This window comes from Coregonus clupeaformis, chromosome 23 (genome assembly GCF_020615455.1).
Source record: "Coregonus clupeaformis isolate EN_2021a chromosome 23, ASM2061545v1, whole genome shotgun sequence".
Taxonomy (NCBI): Eukaryota; Metazoa; Chordata; class Actinopteri; order Salmoniformes; family Salmonidae; genus Coregonus; species Coregonus clupeaformis.
Window position 1 is genome coordinate 20,192,898 of NC_059214.1, and position 23,346 is coordinate 20,216,243.

Below are 23,346 nucleotides of genomic sequence, written 5' to 3' on the forward strand. Positions count from 1 at the left end.
TTCGAGTTGCCAAACGTCAGCCTCGAAACCTTAATGACTTGGAGAAGATCTGCAAAGAGGAGTGGGACAAAATCCCTCCTGAGATGTGTGCAAACCTGGTGGCCAACTACAAGAAACGTCTGACCTCTGTGATTGCCAACAAGGGTTTTGCCACCAAGTACTAAGTCATGTTTTGCAGAGGGGTCAAATACTTATTTCCCTCATTAAAATGCAAATCAATTTCTAAAATTTTTCACATGCATTTTTCTGGATTTTTTTGTTGTTATTCTGTCTCTCACTGTTCAAATAAACCTACCATTAAAATGATAGACTGATCATGTCTTTATCAGTGGGCAAACGTACAAAATCAGCAGGGGATCAAATACTTTTTTCCCTCACTGTATAAACTTGGGGCACGCTATAAATCAGACATGTCGTGAAATTGTGAGCGCGTGAACGAACATTATAACTCCACCTGAAAAAATGCCCATAATTCACTTTTTATGGTGCCAATTTTTTTTCTATTTGCTGTATACTTTGGAAGTATTGGAATTTGGCCAAGACAATATCTAACGAAATAGCAATGCATGGCGTACTTGACCAATGTTTTTGGAGGGGTTAGCAGAATGTTATTTTTTGCAGTGACATTTGCTGTATCTAAACGTGTCTGAAAGACAAAAACAATTGCACAATGTTGTGGACCTGCAAACAGATCGTTTGAATTCAAGAATGTTTTGGATGTACTTTTTCCCGAACCTAAATAGGCTATGCTGTACTGCTCGCGAATTCTGAAACATTGTGTACTTGGGAAAAAATTAAAACTACAGGAGGCCTACTTACAGTGGTAGCCTGCACACTTCAATGCAAAATATCAACTGTCTGTTCACTTTTTACTGTATGTTATAAACCGCGCTCCCTTTCAGATGCAAAAACTTGAAATTATAATAGGCTATCTAATAGGCACAATGATAATTTGTTGCATGGCTACTTTGGGAATATGAACTCATCATGGCCAGAAAAGGTGAGGAATTTATTCTGCAATGTATATGATACATGTATTATGTATTATGTTAATACATTAAATATTGTCTACTCGAGAAATTTGATATTACAGTATTCAGATGTAATAGCCTACAAACATCAATGGAAAAGGTGAACCGTCTGTTCTACCATTAAACTGCGCTTCGGATCGGATCAAATAGAGCAAAATACTTGAAATAGCTTATTTATCAAATCAAATCAAATCAAATGTTATTGGCCACATGCGCCGAATACAACAGGTGCAGACATTACAGTGAAATGCTTGCTTACAGCCCTTAACCAACAGTGCATTTATTTTAAATAAAAAAGTAAAATAAAACAACAACAGAAAAGTGTTGAGAAAAAAAGAGCAGAAGTAAAATAAAATAACAGTAGGGAGGCTATACTGTATATACAGGGGGGTACCGGTGCAGAGTCAATGTGCGGGGGCACCGGCTAGTTGAGGTAGTTGAAGTAATATGTACATATGGGTAGAGTTAAAGTGACTATGCATTAATAATTAACAGAGTAGCAGCAGTGTAAAAAGATGGGGTGGGGGGGCAGTGCAAATAGTCTGGGTAGCCATGATTAGCTGTTCAGGAGTCTTATGGCTTGGGGGTAGAAGCTGTTGAGAAGTCTTTTGGACCTAGACTTGGCACTCCGGTACCGCTTGCCGTGCGGTAGCAGAGAGAACAGTCTATGACTAGGATGGCTGGAGTCTTTGACAATTTTGAGGGCCTTCCTCTGACACCGCCTGGTATAGAGGTCCTGGATGGCAGGAAGCTTGGCCCCAGTGATGTACTGGGCCGTACGCACTACCCTCTGTAGTGCCTTGCGGTCGGAGGCCAAGCAGTTGCATACCAGGCGGTGATGCAACCAGTCAGGATGCTCTCGATGGTGCAGCTATAGAATTTTTTGAGGATCTGAGGACCCATGCCGAATCTTTTCAGTCTCCTTAGGGGGAATAGGCTTTGTCGTGCCCTCTTCATGACTGTCTTGGTGTGTTTGGACCATGATAGTTCGTTGGTGATGTGGACACCAAGGAACTTGAAGCTCTCAACCTGTTCCACTACAGCCCCGTCGATGAGAATGGGGGCGTGCTCAGTCCTCTTTTTTTTCCTGTAGTCCACAATCATCTCCTTTGTCTTGGTCTCGTTGAGGGATGCCTTTATTTACTATTGTGAAGTGGGTCCAATTAAATGAGAGATGGGACAAATGGTAGCCTATCCTAACTTGTTGTAGGCCTATAGGCTATTTCACGAATATGAAACCATCACAGTCAGAAAAGGTGATGATTTTTTTCTGCAATGATCATTGAAATTATATAAATAATAGGAAATAGATGCCTATTTCTAATTATTTTAGAAAGCAACAATCAAATACAGTGGGGAAAAAAAGTATTTAGTCAGCCACCAATTGTGCAAGTTCTCCCACTTAAAAAGATGAGAGAGGCCTGTAATTTTCATCATAGGTACACGTCAACTATGACAGACAAAATGAGAAAAAGAAATCCAGAAAATCACATTGTAGGATTTTTTATGAATTTATTTGCAAATTAAGGTGGAAAATAAGTATTTGGTCAATAACAAAAGTTTCTCAATACTTTGTTATATACCCTTTGTTGGCAATGACACAGGTCAAACGTTTTCTGTAAGTCTTCACAAGGTTTTCACACACTGTTGCTGGTATTTTGGCCCATTCCTCCATGCAGATCTCCTCTAGAGCAGTGATGTTTTGGGGCTGTCACTGGGCAACACGGACTTTCAAGTCCCTCCAAAGATTTTCTATGGGGTTGAGATCTGGAGACTGGCTAGGCCACTCCAGGACCTTGAAATGCTTCTTACGAAGCCACTCCTTCGTTGCCTGGGCGGTGTGTTTGGGATCATTGTCATGCTGAAAGACCCAGCCACGTTTCATCTTCAATGCCCTTGCTGATGGAAGGAGGTTTTCACTCAAAATCTCACGATACATGGCCCCATTCATTCTTTCCTTTACACGGATCAGTCGTCCTGGTCCCTTTGCAGAAAAAACAGCCCCAAAGCATGATGTTTCCACCCCCCATGCTTCACAGTAGGTATGGTGTTCTTTGGATGCAACTCAGCATTCTTTGTCCTCCAAACACGACGAGTTGAGTTTTTACCAAAAAGTTCTATTTTGGTTTCATCTGACCATATGACATTCTCCCAATCCTCTTCTGGATCATCCAAATGCACTCTAGCAAACTTCAGACGGGCCTGGACATGTACTGGCTTAAGCAGGGGGGACACGTCTGGCACTGCAGGATTTGAGTCCCTGGCGGCGTAGTGTGTTACTGATGGTAGGCTTTGTTACTTTGGTCCCAGCTCTCTGCAGGTCATTCACTAGGTCCCCCCGTGTGGTTCTGGGATTTTTGCTCACCGTTCTTGTGATCATTTTGACCCCACGGGGTGAGATCTTGCGTGGAGCCCCAGATCGAGGGAGATTATCAGTGGTCTTGTATGTCTTCCATTTCCTAATAAATGCTCCCACAGTTGATTTATTCAAACCAAGCTGCTTACCTATTGCAGATGCAGTCTTCCCAGCCTGGTGCAGGTCTACAATTTTGTTTCTGGTGTCCTTTGACAGCTCTTTGGTCTTGGCCATAGTGGAGTTTGGAGTGTGACTGTTTGAGGTTGTGGACAGGTGTCTTTTATACTGATAACAAGTTAAAACAGGTGCCATTAATACTGGTAACGAGTGGAGGACAGAGGAGCCTCTTAAAGAAGAAATTACAGGTCTGTGAGAGCCAGACATCTTGCTTGTTTGTAGGTGACCAAATACTTATTTTCCAACATAATTTGCAAATAAATTCATTAAAAATTCTACAATGTGATTTTCTGGATAATTTTTTCTCAATTTGTCTGTCATAGTTGATGTGTACCTATGATGAAAATTACAGGCCTCTCTCGTATTTTTAAGTGGGAGAACTTGCACAATTGGTGGCTGACTAAATCCTTTTTTCCCCACTGTAAATAGATTTTCGCTCTTCTCAATAACAAGAAATGATTGCCTCTTGTTATTATGTTTAGATACCAGTTATGAATAAGTGTTTCATCATATATTCCTGCACAAGGCTACTACTAGGCCCCAGAGTCCTCACTGTAAAAAAAACACCCATAAATCTTTTTTTTTGTTTAGTAAACTTTTTGGTCAATTTGTTACCTGGACTTAACATTTTTAGTTGGCCCAAACTTAGCTCCAACGTGATAAAAAACATAGGCAAAAATTCAGTCAGCTTAAAATGATGTGTTTGCTCAATTTGTCTCATACAGTATGTTCATTCAACTAGAAATTATTATTTTTGGTATCTTAACTAAAAAAAGGCTGTGGAACTAGTTACACACAGGGCTTTTAACCAACAATGTATTCAACTTACATATTTGACAGACATGATTACATTGTGCATAACCAAGATGGCGTAGCGGTGCGGTCGTGTATTCTGTTGTGTCCTCGTGTAAATAGCCATTATTTTTTTTTGTGTGTATTTTTTCGTATATATTTCTCTATCTCACTTTCCATCCTTTAACTAAATATACTTTCCTGCAACCCGCCTCACCCAATTGTCAGTGGGTGCTGTAGGTGGGTGTGGTGCAGGAATCAGATGCAGGACGCAGAAAAATAAGTCCAATAGACTTTAGTGAACAGCACACTCAAATTCACGATTCAAACGCCCGGAGGCGAGAAAGTCCGCACACAGGCGAAAACCAAACGGCGCACAAAACAGTGCGTAAATAACCTCCGAACACAGAGGAGGAAAATATGAAATGCACAAGGCAAACAGTAGCGCACAAAACACGACAGCGAAACAATAACACACAAACACAGACACACACAACGAGAACTAAATAGAACACTAACGAGGACTAACTAGACACAGGTGTACAACATCAAGACCAAACCAAACGAACATGAAACATAGATCGGTGGCAGCTAGTACTCCGGAGACGACGACCGCCGAAGCCTGCCCGAACCAGGAGGAGGAGCAGCCTCGGCCGTAACCGTGACAGTACCCCCCCCTTGACGCGCGGCTCCAGCCGTGCGCCGACCCCGGCCTCGGGGACGACCAGGAGGACGCGGAGCAGGGCGCGCGGGATGGTCCCGGTGGAACTCCGACAGGAGAGATGGGTCTAGGATGTCCCTCCGCGGCACCCAGCACCGCTCCTCCGGGCCGTACCCCTCCCACTCCACGAGATACTGGAGACCCCCATCCGGCGTCTGGAGTCCAAGATGGACCGAACGGTGTACGCCGGAGCCCCCTCGATGTCCAATGGGGGCGGAGGAGTCTCTCCTATCTCATTGTCCTGGAGTGGACCAGCTACCACCGGCCTGAGAAGAGACACATGGAACGAGGGGTTAATATTCTTATATTCAACAGGTAGATGTAACCTATAACACACCTCGTTCAATCTTCTCAGGACTTTAAAGGGCCCCACAAACCGCCGACCCAGCTTCCGGCAGGGCAGGCGGAGGGGCAGGTTTCTGGTAGAGAGCCAGACTCGATCTCCGGGTGCGTACACCGGCCCCTCACTGCGGTGGAGATCGGCGCTCGCCTTGTGACGAAGGACGGCCCGCTGCAGGTGGACGTGGGCGAGAAACATACTCCATCGAGCCTGGCGAGGGTTCAGTCTCCTCGCTGCCCTGATGTACTCCAGGTTCCGATGGTCAGTCAAAATGAGGAAAGGGTGTTGAGCCCCCTCAAGCCAATGCCTCCACACCTTAAGGGCCTGAACTACAGCTAACAGCTCCCTGTCCCCAACGTCATAGTTACGCTCCGCCGGGCTGAGCTTTTTGGAGTAAAAAGCACAGGGGCGGAGTTTAGGTGGCGAGCCGGACCGTTGAGAGAGCACGGCCCCTATACCAGCCTCAGACGCGTCCACCTCAACCTGAAAGGGAATCGTGGGATCCGGATGCGCCAGTACCGGAGCCGACGTAAACAGGTCCTTCAGTCTCCCAAAGGCCCTGTCCGCATCAGCTGACCACTGCAGGCGCACCGGACCCCCCTTCAGAAGGGACGTGATGGGAGCTGCCACCTGTCCAAAACCCCCGGATAAACCTCCGGTAGTAATTCGCAAAGCCCAAGAACTGCTGCACCTCTTTTACAGTGGTTGGAGTTTGCCAATTACGCACAGCGGACACACGATCCACCTCCATACTCACCCCTGACGCGGACAACCGATAACCCAAAAAGGAGACCGACTCCTGGAAAAACAGACATTTCTCTGCCTTGACATATAGGTCGTGCTCCAACAGCCTCCTCAATACACGTCGCACCAGGGTTACATGCTCGGCTCGGGTAGACGAGTATACCAGAATATCATCAATGTACACGACCACCCCTTGTCCCTGCATATCCCGGAAAATGTCATCTACGAAGGATTGAAAGACTGATGGAGCATTCATCAACCCATATGGCATGACAAGATATTCGAAATGACCTGACGTGGTACTAAACGCTGTTTTCCATTCATCGCCCTCCCTAATGCGCACCAAGTTATACGCGCTCCTGAGATCCAATTTTGTGAAAAACCGCGCCCCATGCAATGACTCTGTCATGGTCGCAATCAGAGGGAGTGGATAACTGTATTTCACAGTAATCTGATTGAGACCACGGTAATCAATGCATGGGCGCAACCCTCCATCTTTCTTTTTCACAAAAAAAGAAACTCGAAGAGGCGGGGGAAGTGGAAGGCCGAATGTATCCCTGTCTCAAAGATTCGGCTATGTAGGTCTCCATAGCTTTTCTCTACTCTTGAGACAAAGGATACACATGGCTCCGTGGGAGCGCTGCTCCTGCCTGGAGATCAATCGCACAATCCCCCTGTCTATGGGGGAGGCAACTGCGTCGCCCTAGTTTTGCTAAACACAAGAGCTAAATCCCCATATTCAGGCGGAATGTGCAGTGCGGGCACTTGGTTTGGACTTTCCACCGAAGTCGCCCCCACGGAAACACCCAGACATCGCCCCTCACACTGAACAGACCACCCATCGAGAGCCCTCTGTTGCCACGAAATAGCAGGGTTATGGGTGCTTAACCAGGGAATCCCCAGCCCCTCTGGGTACGCAGGAGAGTCGATCAGATACAGCTGTATAGTCTCTTCATGACCCCCCTGCGCACACATCCTAAGTGGCGCTGTGACTTCCCTGATCAACCCCGACCCCAACGGACGGCTATCTAAGGCATGAACGGGAATGGTTTGTCAACGGGTAGGAGAGGGATCCCTAACTCTAAACAAAACTTTCGATCAACAAAATTCCCAGCTGCGTCTGAATCTACTAGCGCCTTATGCTGGGAATGAGGTGCAACCTGTGGAAAACCAACAGGTATACAAAAGTGCGCAACAGAAAGCTCTGGGTAGGTGGGGCGTCTACTCACCTGGGAGGCCCCCCAGTGCGTGGCCTGTTGTCTTCTCCCCGGAGAACCCTCCCCAGCACCTGGCCGCAGTGTGCCCTCCACGACCGCACTTGGTGCAGGAGACAGGCCCCCTCGGGCTCCTCCTACTCCGTTCTCTAGCGCCGGCACCCCCGAGCTCCATAGGGCTCGGCTCGGAGGTGCCGGAGGGCGGAATGGACGGACCCCCCTCGGGGACGTCCACGGGTGGCCAGCAGGGTGTCTAAACGGATGGACATATCAACCAACTGGTCGAAAGTCAGATGGGTATCCCTGCAGGCCAACTCTCGTTGAACGTCCTCCCGGAGGCTACACCGAAAATGGTCAATGAGAGCCCGTTCATTCCACCCTGCATCCGCCGCTAGAGTCCGGTACTCCAAAGCAAACGCCTGTGCGCTCCTCCTCCCCTGTCTCAAGTGGACTAGCCGCTCCCCCGCCGCTTTGCCCTCAGGTGGATGGTCAAACACGGCCTTGAAGCGGCGGGAGAACTCGGCGTAGGAGATGGTGTTGGCGTCCATCTTCCTCCACTCAGCGTTAGCCCACTCCAACGCCTTTCCCGAGAGACAGGAGATGAGGGCGGAAACGCTCTCGTGTCCAGAGGGCACCGGGTGTACAGTGGCCAGGTAGAGCTCCACCTGCAGGAGGAACCCCTGACACCCGGCAGCTGTTCCGTCATACGCCCTCGGGAGCGAGAGCCGAATCCTCCTGGGTTCCGGACCTGGGGCTGGTGGACCGGCCGATGGGGTGGACAGGGTAGGTGGAGGTGTGGGTACCCTGCTGGCTTCCCATCGGTGCAGGGTGTTGATCACGTCCTGTAGAGCGGTCTCCAGTTGTCTTATCTGGCCCTCCTGCCAATGGATATGCTCCTCGAGCGACACAGGTGTCACAGCCGATCCTGCTGATTCCATAATGGTGTGTTATTCTGTCAGTGGGTGCTGTAGGTGGGTGTGGTGCAGGAATCAGATGCAGGACGCAGAAAAATAAGTCCAATAGACTTTAGTGAACAGCACACTCAAATTCACGATTCAAACGCCCGGAGGCGAGAAAGTCCGCACACAGGCGAAAACCAAATGGCGCACAAAACAGTGCGTAAATAACCTCCGAACACAGAGGAGGAAAATATGAAATGCACAAGGCAAACAGTAGCGCACAAAACACGACAGCGAAACAATAACACACAAACACAGACACACACAACGAGAACTAAATAGAACACTAACGAGGACTAACTAGACACAGGTGTACAACATCAAGATCAAACCAAACGAACATGAAACATAGATCGGTGGCAGCTAGTACTCCGGAGACGACGACCGCCGAAGCCTGCCCGAACCAGGAGGAGGAGCAGCCTCGGCCGAAACTGTGACACCAATGTGGAACAGATTCTATTATTTCTTTATTTTTATCAAGAACCTACGGCTGAAACTAGCCAGCTAACCAGCTAACTAGCTACTTGCTATTAGCCACCGTTAGCGGTCTTCACCACTGTCCGTGGCCTGCACTACCTTCCAGTCAGCTCTAGCCTGGACAATTATCGGCCAGTCTGCACAGCGTGCTATCGACCCAGAGCATATTGAATTTTCTGCCGGAATCACTGAATCACTGGACCTTAACACCGGATCAACGCAACTAGCTAGCTGCAACCGAATGGCTGTTGTTAGCTAATCACCACTGTCCCGACGCACCAGTTAGCCTTGAGCTAGCCTCGAGCCAGGCCCATCTCCCAGGTATCTACCTCTCTGTCAACCGGACGGGTCCTCCTACTGTCGACAACCCAGGCCCTGTAGCCCCCAGTATCACTCCTACTCCCCAGGCGCTATCATTTGTTGACTTCTGTAACCATAAAAGCCTTGGTTTCTTGCATGTTAAAATCAGAAGCCTCCTCCCCAAGGTTGAGTTATTCACTGTGTTAGCACACTCTGCCAACCCTGATGTTCTAGCAGTGTCTGAATCCTGGCATAGGAAGGCCACCAAAAATTCAGAAATGTCCATCCCGAACTACACCATTTTCCGTCTAGATAGAACTGCCAAAGGGGGCAGAGTTGCAATCTACTGTAGAGATAGCCTGCAGAGCTCTATCATACTATCCAGGTCTGTGCCCAAACAGTTTGAACTTCTACTTCTAAAAAGTAGTTGCCGCTTGCTACAGACCCCCCTCAGCCCCGAGCTGTGCCCTGGACACCATATGTGAATTGCTTGCCCCCCATCTATCCTCAGAGTTCATACTGCTTGGTGACCTAAACTGGGATATGCTTAACACCCCGGCCGTCCTACAATCTAAACTAGATGCCCTCAATCTCACACAAATTATCAAGGAACCTACCAGGTACAACCCTAAATCCGTAAACAAGGGCACCCTCATAGATATCATCCTGACTAATTTACCCTCTAAATACACCTCTGCTGTCTTCAACCAGGATCTCAGCGATCACTGCCTCATTGCCTGTGTCCGTAATGGGTCCGCAGTCAAACGACCACCCCTCATCACTGTCAAACGCTCCCTAAAACACTTCAGCGAGCAGGCTTTTCTAATTGACCTGGCCCGGGTATCCTGGATGGATATTGACCTCATTCCGTCAGTAGAGGATGCCTGGATGTTCTTCAAAGTGCTTTCCTCTCCATCTTAAATAAGCATGCCCCATTCAAAAAAATCAGAACTAAGAACAGATATAGCCCCTGGTTCACCCCAGACTTAACTGCCCTTGACCAGCACAAAAACATCCTGTGGCGTACTGCTTTAGCACCGAACAGCCCCCGCCATATGCAGCTTTTCAGGGAAGTCAGGAACCAACATACACAATCAGTTAGGAAAGCAAAGGCTAGCTTTTTCAAACAGATATTTGCATCCTGTAGCACTAACTCCAAAAGGATTTGGGACACTGTAAAGTCCATGGAGAATAAGAACACCTCCTCCCAGCTACCCACGGCACTGAGGCTAGGAAACACTGTCACAACTGATAAATCGACGATAATCGAGAATTTCAATAAGCATTTTGCTACGGCTGGCCATGCTTTACACCTGGCTACCCCTACCCCGGCCACCAACTCTGCACCCTCCGCTGCAACTTGCCCATGCAAATCGGAGGGCCTGTTGTCTGTACCTCTGGCAGTCTCAATGGGGGTGCCACAGGGTTCAATTCTCGGGCTGACTCTATTCTCTGTGTATATCAATGATGTCGCTCTTGCTGCTGGTGACTCTCTGATCCACCTCTATGCAGACGACACCATTTTGTATACATTTGGCCCTTCATTGGACACTGTGTTAAGAAACCTCCAAACAAGCTTCAATGCCATACAAAACTCCTTCCGTGGCCTCCAACTGCTCTTAAACACTAGTAAAACTAAATGCATGCTCTTCAATCGAACGCTACTTGCACCCGCCCGCCCGACTAGAATCACTACTCTCGGCGGGTCTGAATTAGAATATGTGGACAACTACAAATACCTAGGTGTCTGGTTAGACCGTAAACTCTCCTTGCAGACTCACATTAAGCATCTCCAATCCAAAGTTTAATCTAGAATCGGCTTCCTATTTCGCAACAAAGCCTCCTTCACTCATGCTGCTAAACATGCCCTCGTAAAACTGACTATCCTACAGATCCTTGACTTCTGCGATGTCATTTACAAAATAGCTTCCAACACTCTACTCAGCAAATTGGATGTAGTCTATCACAGTGCCATCTGTTTTGTCACCAAAGCCCCATATACTACCCACCATTGTGACCTGTACGCTCTCGTTGGCTGGCCCTCAGTGCATATTCGTCGCCAAACCCACTGGCTCCAGGTCATCTCTAAATCACTTCTAGGCAAATCCCCGCCTTATCTTAGCTCATTGGTCACCATAGCAACACCCACCCGTAGTATGCGTTCCAGCAGGTATATCTCACTGGTCATCCCCAAAGCCAACACCTCCTTTGGCCGCCATTCCTTCCAGTTCTCTGCTGCAAATGACTGGAACGAACTGCAAAAATCTCTGAAGCTGGAGACACTTATCTCCCTCACTAACTTTAAGCATCAGTTGTCAGAGCAACTTACCGATCACTGCACCTGTACACAGCCCATCTGTAATTAGCCCACCCAACTACCTCATCCCCATATTGTTATTTATTTTGCTCATTTGCACCCCAGTATCTCTATTTGCACATCATCTTCTACACTATCACATCTATCACACCAGTGTTAATACTACATTTTAATTATTTTGCACTATGGCCTATTTATTGCCTTACCTCCATAACTTACTACATTTGCACAAACTGTATATAGATTTTCTATTGTGTTATTGACTGTACTTTTTGTTTATTCCATGTGTAACTCTGTGTTGGTGTTGTTTTTATCGCACTGGAAGTATGCTTGGGTCATTGTCCATTTGGAAGACCCATTTGCGACCAAGCTTTAACTTCCTGACTGATGTCTTGAGATGTTGCTTCAATAATATAAAATAATAATATGCCATTTAGCAGACGCTTTTATCCAAAGCGACTTACAGTCATGTGTGCATAAATTTTTACGTATGGGTGGTCCCGGGGATCAAACCCACTACCCTGGCATTACAAGCGCCATGCTCTACCAATTGAGCTACAGAGGACCACATTATATTCACATAATTTTCCTTCCTCATGATGCCATCTATTTTGTGAAGTGTCGTAATCCTTTGCAGCACTGTTTTGAATTAGCTGTAATTTATTAATCGAGTTTGGAGGCAAGTACTACATTCCCATAATCAATTCTGGAGAAAACGAATGCATGGTAAGCTTTTCTGTATCAGAAGTGTTGAGAGAGGGTCTTAGGCGGGAGATGTTCTTCAGGTGAAAGAATGATGATTTACAGACGTGACTAATGTTTGCATTGAAGGAGAGTGCAGGGTAGAATTTCACACACAGGTTGGTGATGACTGAGGAGATGGGGGATGATGTGGCCATCTATGGCAGAGCAGATGCTGCATGAGTTGGTGATTTGCGGTGGATCTGCTGGCCTATCAGCATTGCCTTTATCTTGCTGCTGTTGAGTTGGAGGAAGTTGTTCTGCATTCAAGACTTAACCTCTTCCAGACAGTTGGACAAGGTTGACAGAGCAGATGTTGTGTCAGGCTTGGTTTTAATGAACATTTGTGTGTCGTCTGCGTAGCAGTGGAATTGGACACTGTGCTGTCTGAAGATCTGGCCAAGTGGGCAGTGTGTGTGTGTGTGTGTGTGTGTGTGTGTGTGTGTGTGTGTGTGTGTGTGTGTGTGCGTGTGTGCGTGTGTGCGTGTGTGCGTGTGTGCGTGTGTGTGTGTGTGTGTGTGTGTGTGTGTGTGTGTAACTAGTGTGACTAGTTCCACAGCATTTTTTTTGTGTGGTAAAATAATAATTTCTGTTTGAATTAACATATGAGACAAATTGATCAAACACATTTTCTCATGTTGGAGCTAAGTTTGGGCCAACTAAAAATGTTAAATTCAGGTAACACTTTGACCAAAAAAAGGCTGTAGAACCAGTTACTTAATAATAATTACAGTGGCTTGCAAAAGTATTCACCCCCCCTTGGCATTTTTCCTCTTTTGTTGCCTTACAACCTGGAATTAAAATTGATTTTGGGGGGGGTTGTATCATTTGATTTACACAACATGCCTACCACTTTGAAGATTTTTTGTGAAACAAACAAGAAATAAGACAAAAAAAACAGAACTTGAGCGTGCATAACTATTCACCCCCCCAAAGTCAATACTTTGTAGAGCCACCTTTTGCAGCAATTACAGCTGCAAGTCTCTTGGGCTATGTCTCTATAAGTTTGGCACATCTAGCCACTGGGATTTTTGCCCATTCTTCAAGGCAAAACTGCTCCAGCTCCTTCAAGTTGGATGGGTTCTGTCACGGTTTCGGCCGAGGCTGCTCCTCCTCCTTGTTCGGGCAGGTTTCGGCGGTCGTCGTCCCCGGAGTACTAGCTGCCACCGATCTATGTTTCATGTTCGTTTGGTTTTGTCTTGATGTTGTACACCTGTGTCTAGTTAGTCCTCATTAGTGTCCTATTTAGTTCTCGTTGTGTGTGTATGGTGTTGTGTGTGATTGCTCCTCTGTTTGATGTTCTGAGCTACGTATCTTCCCTCCGTTGTTTGGAGAGGTTTTCGCACATGTTAGTGCGCCTTTTGTTTGACGCCTGTGTGCGCCTTTATTTCGCCTCCGGGCTTATTGTTCTCGTGTACTACGTGAATAATTCACTAAAGTCTTTTGGACTTAGCTTCTGCGTCCTGCGCTTGATTCCTGCACCACACCCACCTTCAGCACCCCTGACAGGTTCCGCTGGTGTACAGCAATCCTTAAGTCATACCACAGATTCTCAATTGGATTGAGGTCTGGGCTTTGACTAGGCCATTCCAAGATATTTAAATGTTTCCACTTAAACCACTCAAGTGTTGCTTTAGCAGTATGCTAAGTGTCATTGTCCTGCTAGAAGGTGAACCTCCGTCCCAGTCTCAAATCTCTGGAAGACTGAAACAGGTTTCCCTCAAAAATGTCCCTGTATTTAGCGCCATCCATCATTCCTTCAATTCTGACCAGTTTCCCAGTCCCTGATGAAAAACATCCCCACGGCATGATGCTGCCGCCACCATGCTTCACTGTGGGGATGGTGTTCTCGGGTGATGAGAGGTGTTGGGTTTGCACCAGACATAACGTTTTCCTTGATGGCCAAAAAGCTCAATTTTATTCTCATCTGACCAGAATACCTTATTCCATATGTTTGGGGAGTCTCCCATATGTCTTTTGGTGAACACAAAACGTGTTTGCTTATTTTTTTCTTTAAGCAATGGCTTTTTTTTGGCCACTCTTCCATAAAGCCCAGCTCTGTTGAGTGTACTCCAATCTCCGCTGTGGAGCTTTGCAGCTCCTTCAAGGTTAGCTTTGGTCTCTTTGTTGCCTCTCTGATTAATGCCCTCCTTGCCTGGTCCGTGAGTTTTGGTGGGCGGCCCTCTCTTGGCAGGTTTGTTGTGGTGCCATATTCTTTCCATTTGTTAATAATGGATTTAATGGTGCTTCGTGGGATGTACAAAGTTTCGGATATTCTTTTATAACCCAACCCTGATCTGTACTTCTCCACAACGTTGTCCCTGACCTGTTTGGAGAGCTCATTGGTCTTCATGGTGCCACTTGCTTGGTGTTGCCACTTGCTTAGTGGTGTTGCAGACTCTGAGGCCTTTCAGAACAGGTGTATATATACTGAGATCATGTGACACTTAGATTGCACACAGGTGGACTTTATTTAACGAATTATGTGACTTCTGAAGGTAATTGGTTGCTCCCAATCTTATTTAGGGGCTTCATAGCAAAGGGGGTAAATACATATGCACGCACCTCTTTTCCGTTATTTATTTTTTAGAATGTTTTGAAACAAGTTATTTTTTGCATTTCACTTCACCAATTTGGACTATTTTGTGTATGTCCATTACATGAAATCCAAATAAAAATCAATTTAACCCTCCCGTTGTCCTAGGGTCAAAATGACCCGCCACTGTGTTGAACCAACTTTATTTAATTTTTATATTTTTTGGATAATTTGTGAGAAGGAGGCAGTGATACTTTCTTTAAAGTCTCACTGCCTCCTTCTCACAAATGATCCCACAAATATACAAATTAAATAAAGTTGGTTCAACACAGTGGCGGGTCATTTTGACCCTAGGACAACGGGAGGGTTAAATTACAGGCTGTAATGCAACAAAATAGGAAAAACGCCAAGGGGGCTGAATACTTTTGCAAGGCACTGTAGTTGAAACAACTAGATTATTTTTACAGTGCTGTTGCCTCATAGTGCATATCATCACATATTTAAAGAGCCAACTTTTAGAATTTAGATTTTTTTCTTCTAATTCTAGACATTCAGTTATATAGCATTGTTTAAATATCCCCATGAAACATTAATGGGTAACTAACAGGTTTTGGCTAGATGGGATACAGCTTTTGTCAGAATTGACTTTTTGTAGCATTGGCCCACATTGGCACAACTCTCTAAATACTCTACATGTTTCTGATCACAGCCTCTTATCAACGTCACATAAGCTCCCTGCGCGGATACAAAGCTCTGTAGTCAAACTAAGGCCCACAGTAACATAATTGCTGAACAAAAATATAAACACAACATGCAAAATTGTCAAAGATTTTACTGAGTTACAGTTTATATAAGGAAGTCAGACTATTGAAATACATTCATTAGGCCCTAAACTATGGATTTCACATGACTGGAAATACAGATACAGTATGCATCTGTTGGTCACAGATAACATTTTTTATATATATATATATAGGGACGTGGATCAGAAAACCAGTCAGTATCTAGTGTGACCACCATTTGCCTCATGCAGCGCGACACATCTCCTTCGCATAGTATTGATCAGGCTGTTGATTGTGGTCTGTGGAATGTTGTCCCACTCCTCTTTAATGACTGTACGAAGTTGTTCGATATTGGTGGGAACTGGAACACGCCGTCGTACACGTCAATCCAGAGCATCCCAAACGTGCTCAATGTGTGACATGTCTGGTGAGTATGCAGGTCATGGAAGAACTGGGACATTTTCAGCTTCCCGGAAAAATGCAATTGTGTTCGTTGTCAGTAGCTTATGCCTGCCCATACCATAACCCCACCGCCACCAAGGGGAACTCTGTTCACAATGTCAGCAAACTGCTCGCCCATGCAACGCTATACACACTGTCTGCCATCCGTGAAGAAAACACTTCTCCAACGTGTCAGTGGCCATTGAAGGTGAGCATTTGCCCACTGAAGTCGGTTACAATGCCGAACTGCAGTCAGGTCAAGACCCTGGTGAGGACGACGAGCATGCAGATGAGCTTCCCTGAGACGGTTTCTGACAGTTTGTGCAAAAATCCTTCGGTTGTGCAAACCCACAGTTTCATCAGGCTGTCCGGGTGGCTGGTCTCAGACGATCGAGCCGGTGAAGAAACCGGATGTGGAGGTCTTGGGCCAGCGTGGTTACACATGATCTGCTGTTGTGAGGCCGGTTGGACATACTGCCAAATTCTTTAAAACGACGTTGGAGGCAGTTTATGGTAGAGAAATGAACATTAAATTATCTGGCAAAAGCTCTGGTGGACATTCCTGCAGTCAGCATGCCAATTCCACACTCCCTCAAAACTTAAGACATCTGTGGCATTGTGTGTGTGACAAATCTGCACATTTTAGGGTGGCCTTTTATTGTCCCCAGCACAAGGTGCACCTGTATAATGATCATGCTGTTTAATCAGCTTCTTGATATGCCACACCTGTCAGGTGGATGGATTATCTTGACAAAGGAGAAATGCTCACTAACAGGAATGTAAACAAATGTGTGAGAAATAAGCTTTTTGTGCATATGGAACATTTCTGGGATCTTTTATTTCAGCTCATGAAACATGGGACGAACACTTTACATGTTGCGTTTATATTTTTGTTCAGTGTATATTTAGAGATACCTTTCCTCTTCTATTCCTCCTTTTCCACCTGTTTTCAGGATGTTATAACACAAGAGTTTCCGTCAGTCCCACCGGCAGGTCATATACACGAATCAATAAGAGATGTGGAAATTGCATTAACTTGACTTCAGTTAATTAAACTACATGTAAACCATCTTAAGTCTTGGAGGCTACTGCACTTAACCATCATAACTTTTACGGTACTCTCACAGCAACATGCTCTAGCCAGGGTTTTGGGTGCTTATGTAATTTGTGGGGGATGGGTGTCGACTGGTATAACCAATGTAGCTCTTATCGATCAGATGCCAGTGCTGTGACGAAGGTCTCTCCTCACGTGGTTATGCTCTCTGAAACTGTACTGTGTTTGGATGTTGCTTGCTGCTGGGTACTGCCTTTAACGTGAACACTTTCTTAATTTATGTGTTTGTGCTTTTCATTTACAGTAAACAAATTATGTGACTTCATCCTGCATCTACAAGGTTTTTTCTGTTTCGTTTTTTCACACTGTAGCCTAATTGTAATTCACTATAACAAGTAAACATAGCATCACAGTCTCTCCTTTACAAATACATTTCCCCCCTTGTCCTTTCCTTTACTTATTTCCTTGTTGTTGTCATTGTCGTTAATAAGCTGTGGTGTTAGTGATACTTGTGTTGAGCTTTACACTGGCATTTAAACACTTTACTCTTGTGTTTTTCGATTTTCACCATCACCAATCAAAGTCAACATGTAGCCTACAGTACAGATGTAGGATCTTAATTTGAGCCAGTTTGCTACGGCTGGAAAATAATCATGCATCAACAGGAAATGGGAATTATTATTCTGATTATAATGAATGGACACTTTTGAAGGGAAAATCAGGTCTGAAATTTCAAAGTGGAAATTACAAACTTCAGAAGCCTTTTTAAACCTTAAATATACTACAAATTGTACATTTCCTGCGATGCAGGAAAGTTCTCCTGCAACAGGGTGATCAAATTAAGATCCTACATCTGTATATATTGTCAGTGCTGAAAATGATCATCATTATCCAATGCAATATTGCCTATGGTCCTATATCTGAGACTGAGGCTGTCTGTGTGAATCCTTGCAGGTGGTCGTCAACGCTCTGCTCGGAGCCATCCCCTCCATCTTCAATGTGCTGCTGGTGTGCCTCATCTTCTGGCTCATCTTCAGCATCATGGGCGTCAACCTGTTTGCAGGAAAATACTACCATTGTATCAACATGACCACGAGTGAGCGCTTCGAAGTCAGAGATGTGGCTAACATGACAGAATGTTTGGCTTTGAAAGGTGCCCACTGGAAAAATGTCAAGATCAACTTTGATAACGTGGGAGCAGGCTATCTGGCACTGTTACAAGTGGTGAGCGGCTCTCTCCATTCACCAGAAATATTTTATTGACATTTTCTAAAGAGAGTGGACACATGTCAAAAGTTTTGTATCAATTCCGTGTGGGCAGACGAATTGTGTGAGGGCGATGTCCTTCTGAACTAGTATCTTAACTATTAGGTAGTAAAATGTTCCTTACTTTCTCTCTAAGGCTACATTCAAAGGCTGGATGGACATCATGTATGCAGCTGTGGACTCTCGCAATGTAAGTATTTTCAGTAATACCTTTCACAAGGTATTTTAGACTAATGGTTGATTGTGTTGGCACATTGTCTATTTATATATGATAATGTTTTGGTTTTATGATGTTAATGTATGGTAATACTATGCTATTCTATTACAGATGGATGATCAACCCGACTATGAAGTGAATCTGTACATGTATCTGTACTTTGTGGTATTCATCATATTTGGATCCTTCTTTACACTCAACCTCTTCATTGGTGTCATTATAGACAACTTCAATCAGCAAAAGAAAAAGATAAGTATTTCATGTTGTGGTAATCATGCATCAATTTTGCATGCATCAATTTTCTCTGATTTAACGTAATGAGGATCTTTCCCTCCAATAATGGCCAACTAAATATGTGTAAGAGCTGCAGGAATTTAACTAGGCTTGTCTTGCCTCTTTACTTTGGAGGTCAAGACATCTTCATGACAGAGGAACAGAAGAAATACTACAATGCTATGAAGAAGCTTGGCTCAAAGAAACCCCAAAAGCCTATCCCTAGGCCAGCGGTAAGGTCATACTGTACCACTCTGTTTCTCAACAAATAACTCCTCAATTCATGAACCTCTATTTCTACATCTTATTGTCTCAAAATGCTTCTTTCTTATGTTTCCTCCAGAACAAGTTTCAAGGATATGTCTTTGATTTCATTACAAAGCAAGCCTTCGACATTGTCATCATGATTCTTATATGCCTTAATATGGTCACCATGATGGTGGAGACGGATGACCAGACAAAAGACATGGCTAACATTCTCTACAAGATCAACCTGGTGTTTATTGTCATGTTCACTGGAGAATGTATTCTGAAGATGATCTCACTCCGACAATACTACTTTACCATTGGTTGGAATGTATTTGACTTTATCGTTGTTATCCTGTCGATAATTGGTACGATTTTTCACCTATTTTCATAATTGTAATACTGCAATGTGACATTATGCTTTGGAGATTATTATGTGTAATTCTTCTCTGTCCTTTCAGGTATGTTTCTCTCGGAACTGATAGGGAAGTACATTGTTTCACCAACCTTATTCCGAGTCATTCGACTGGCCCGAATTGGCCGTATCCTTCGCCTCATCAAGAGTGCCAAGGGAATCCGTACACTCTTGTTTGCGTTGATGATGTCTCTTCCTGCATTGTTCAACATTGGTCTTCTGCTCTTCTTAGTGATGTTTATCTATGCCATCTTTGGCATGTCAAACTTTGCATACGTCAAGAAGGAGTCTGGGATTGACGACATGTTCAACTTTGAGACGTTCGGCAACAGCATGATCTGCCTGTTCCAGATCACCACATCAGGGGGCTGGGACCTCCTGCTGGCCCCCATCCTCAACAAGGGAGATCCAGACTGCGACAGCCAGAAAGAGCACCCAGGAAGCAAGTACAAGGGGGGAGACTGTGGGAACCCCCCTGTGGCCATTATCTTCTTTGTGAGCTACATCATCATCTGTTTCCTCATTGTGGTCAACATGTACATTGCTGTCATCCTAGAGAACTTCAGTGTGGCCACTGAGGAGAGCGCTGAGCCCCTGAGCGAGGATGACTTTGAGATGTTCTACGAGGTCTGGGAGAAGTTTGATGCACGGGCCACCCAGTTCATGGAGTATGACAAGCTGTCGGACTTTGCTGATGCCCTAGACCCCCCGCTACGCATCTCTAAGCCCAACAAGATCCAGTTGATCTCCATGGATTTACCCATGGTGAGTGGGGAGCGTATCCACTGCCTGGACATCCTGTTTGCCTTCACCAAACGTGTCCTGGGCGAGGGCGAAGGCTTGGACATCCTCCGGGGTCAAATGGAGGAACGCTTTATGGCCTCCAACCCCTCCAAGGTGTCCTACGAACCAATCACCACCACACTGCGCCGCAAGCTAGAGGACATGTCTGCCCTGGTCATCCAGAGAGCTTTCAGACGGTATCTTCTCAGGCGTATTGTTAAGCGGGCATCTGCCATGTACAAGGAGAAGATGCAAAGTGGAGGCATGCTCCTTGATAAAGAGGTTCTCGTCATAGACAAATTTAACGAGATCTCTACTTCAGACAGAACTGACATGACTCCTTCCACAGCCTCTCCCCCATCATATGACAGTGTTACAAAACCAGAAAAAAACAAATATGAAAAAGACAAGAGAAAGAAGGAGGTGAAGGAGAAAAAAAAGTAAATGGATGTTGGGAAGATGTAACGTAGATGTTTCATTCTGCGACAAATTGTTTACAGCCTTTGAAGGTGACCAATGTGTCAAGTTAACCCCTTCATTGGTGTGGATATCTATGCCAAACTGACTATGCTTACTTGAGTCTAAATGTAAGGTTGGTGCCTAAAATTAGGTAGTGATTCACATTCTTAGGCTGTAGGGAGACCAGTTGTTCGGATGATAATTTCTGTGGGGACAAAAACAAATGTTTGCCCGCTTTATAGGGACAGGTAAAACATTTTGATATGTGATGTTACAATCAGAAACATTTAGTTATACAGTAACTTATCTTGCAGCTAGTACTTCCAGGGCTGCATCCAGTGTCTTGCATTATAACTAACTTATTTTTATTTACTAACTTTTTTTTCTTACAGAATCTTGTTTTTAAAACTCATAGGTTGATTGTGTGACTATTTTTGTAAACATATTTTTTTTCTGTAAAAATAGGGGTTTCATGTATTGCTTTAAAGGTAGTCTTGTTCACTTTAAATATTCATACAACTTGACTAGTCAAGTGTGATCAAACACACATCCTTATGGGGTGCAGGACCGAAGAAAGTTGGTATAAAAGAAATAGTGCCCGCACACTCATAAAACATTTTTTAATAAAGGTACATGCTTTATTTCTACCATAAGACTTGACTACTCATGACAACCATTATTGCTGCAGTGCAGTTAGGGAGATTGCTGCAGTTCAATCGAAATGTAGACTTGCTTGAATGCTTACCCATGATTACAGTGTCGCATTACGCACCATCACCAAAATGAGCTTGATTTCTCCTTGATGTCTGAGGTGCTCATACTTTTATGAATCTGTAACGTTATTAAATGTTTACTCACACTATTACAAATCAACAGAGAGCATTTATCCTGAGCATACAGTCCAAATACCATTACCAACAACTGTTGTCTATAATCAGTTTCAGAACAATAACATGGGCTACAATGACATAGTTTTCCTGCTTTCATTCATCAGAAACTACAGTAAAATACAGAATACATTCATCTTTAGTGCTGGTTCACAGTGTTGATACACATAGTATTCGTAGTCCAGCTCCTCTGTCCAGCTTGTACCTCAATGGCATCAAAGACTGTCTATTCTCTTCACAGTGGTGAATGTTAAAACGAGCCAATGTCTTCTGCACAGTATGGTTGTGACCATCAGGTGTAAATCACCTTAAATAATCTCCAAGCCTACTCTGACAGGTGAAACACTGTATTCTGTGTCATATATGCTCACTTAACAGGCATTCTAACAGCATTTATCTTGTGTACTCTGCCGTTTTGGTACTGCAACATCATTAGTCAGTGCGATAAAACTTCCTTGTCATTTACCAAATCTAAATTGCTTTGAGTGCACCTTTCCTACTCACTTCCCAAATAATGTTCCATTGTTGTTGATGTATCTGTATGTACATATTCTATAATATATAAAATATACAAATATATTTGATATATTATGTGATATTTCATATATAATGGAATATATGAAGTTGTTAATGTTATGTAATACATATATCTATGATATTCTGCATTCTCTGCTCTATATGGCAGACAGACCAGAGTGTGAAGCATTCAGTTGAGGCTGTGGGAAGATTTTATGGTTAGATTGCACTCAATGTCTATGTAAATATTGTAATATAATCATTTTTCTTTGTACTGTACAACCCTTTTGTAAATGGTTTGCTATACAAAATGGCCGCACTGTCTGCACTATAGCCACTTTAGTTATTTAAGCTTAACTGCACTTTTTCATTCGGAAACTCCTCATGTGAGCTAGTGAAGGGGAAGTGGACTTTTGATTCTTGCATCTTTTATTTTGTGTCATTTGTAAACTGTGGTCACAGTTTACCTCACATGCTTTATTATAATAAATATCTAATATGGTTCAGAGAATTCTGAATATGATTGTCTTAAGGCTAGTGTGACAGCCCAAGTCTTCGATTGTTTCCTAGATTTGTTTACATTTTTATAGTTATCCAATTCTTCAGGATGTTACTTTTGTCAGCTGTTCCCTTTGTATAAAGTGTCACAGGTATCTGTAATTAAAATGTTATAAAGTATACATTTATATGACTATATGTTGCATGTAATAAAAACACTAATATGTATATACTATACATACATACACAATGAATGTTTTGATTACATAACATTTAATAGATCCCATCTTTTATATGCATTTTGCTTGCAGTGTATGAGTAAACTGAATGCAAGATGTTGCTATAACCCATCTCATTGAAAAGCCAAAAGAATAAAGAAAACATGTACCTCAGGTCATTTATTCCATCGCACGTATTTATGACTATTCATTTATGACTTTGCAATCCATATAGGACATCAACATACTCTATAAATACATTGTTATCCAAGTTACTGTTGTGGTTTTGCATGCTTAACCAATGTTTGCAAAGCAGTGGCCAGTGAGTTAAATGGATTCTTCTAAGGTCCTGGAGTTTTTTCTGTGTCAGGTAACATGCTCAGGAAACACTTTTTTCTTGATCATGTGACCTGACCAGTAAAAACCTGTGGCCCCAATTATAAAATGTTTTAATGGGATAAATGTGGGTTATTAATTTAATACATAAAACACTATAAAACAATAATGTTACAATGTAGTGGCCCATGGAGTTCCAGAAGTATAGCCTCACATGTTGCTGAACAGAAGTCTAACATGATTTATAAGC

General features: G+C 44.1%; 1 protein-coding gene across 1 annotated transcript in view; it reads left to right on the plus strand.

Annotated features, from left to right (window-relative positions):
* LOC121536814 (sodium channel protein type 2 subunit alpha) overlaps positions 1 to 22,950 on the plus strand; it is a 74,388-nt gene extending 51,438 nt beyond the window's left edge. The window contains exons 22-27 of the mRNA XM_041844385.2: positions 17,937 to 18,206; positions 18,385 to 18,438; positions 18,577 to 18,714; positions 18,867 to 18,971; positions 19,082 to 19,352; positions 19,446 to 22,950. Of these exons, the coding sequence (XP_041700319.1) occupies positions 17,937 to 18,206; positions 18,385 to 18,438; positions 18,577 to 18,714; positions 18,867 to 18,971; positions 19,082 to 19,352; positions 19,446 to 20,626 (2,019 nt within the window). The 3' untranslated portion in view covers positions 20,627 to 22,950. The remainder of the gene's footprint in view (positions 1 to 17,936; positions 18,207 to 18,384; positions 18,439 to 18,576; positions 18,715 to 18,866; positions 18,972 to 19,081; positions 19,353 to 19,445) is intronic.
* Positions 22,951 to 23,346: the final 396 nt, after the last annotated feature.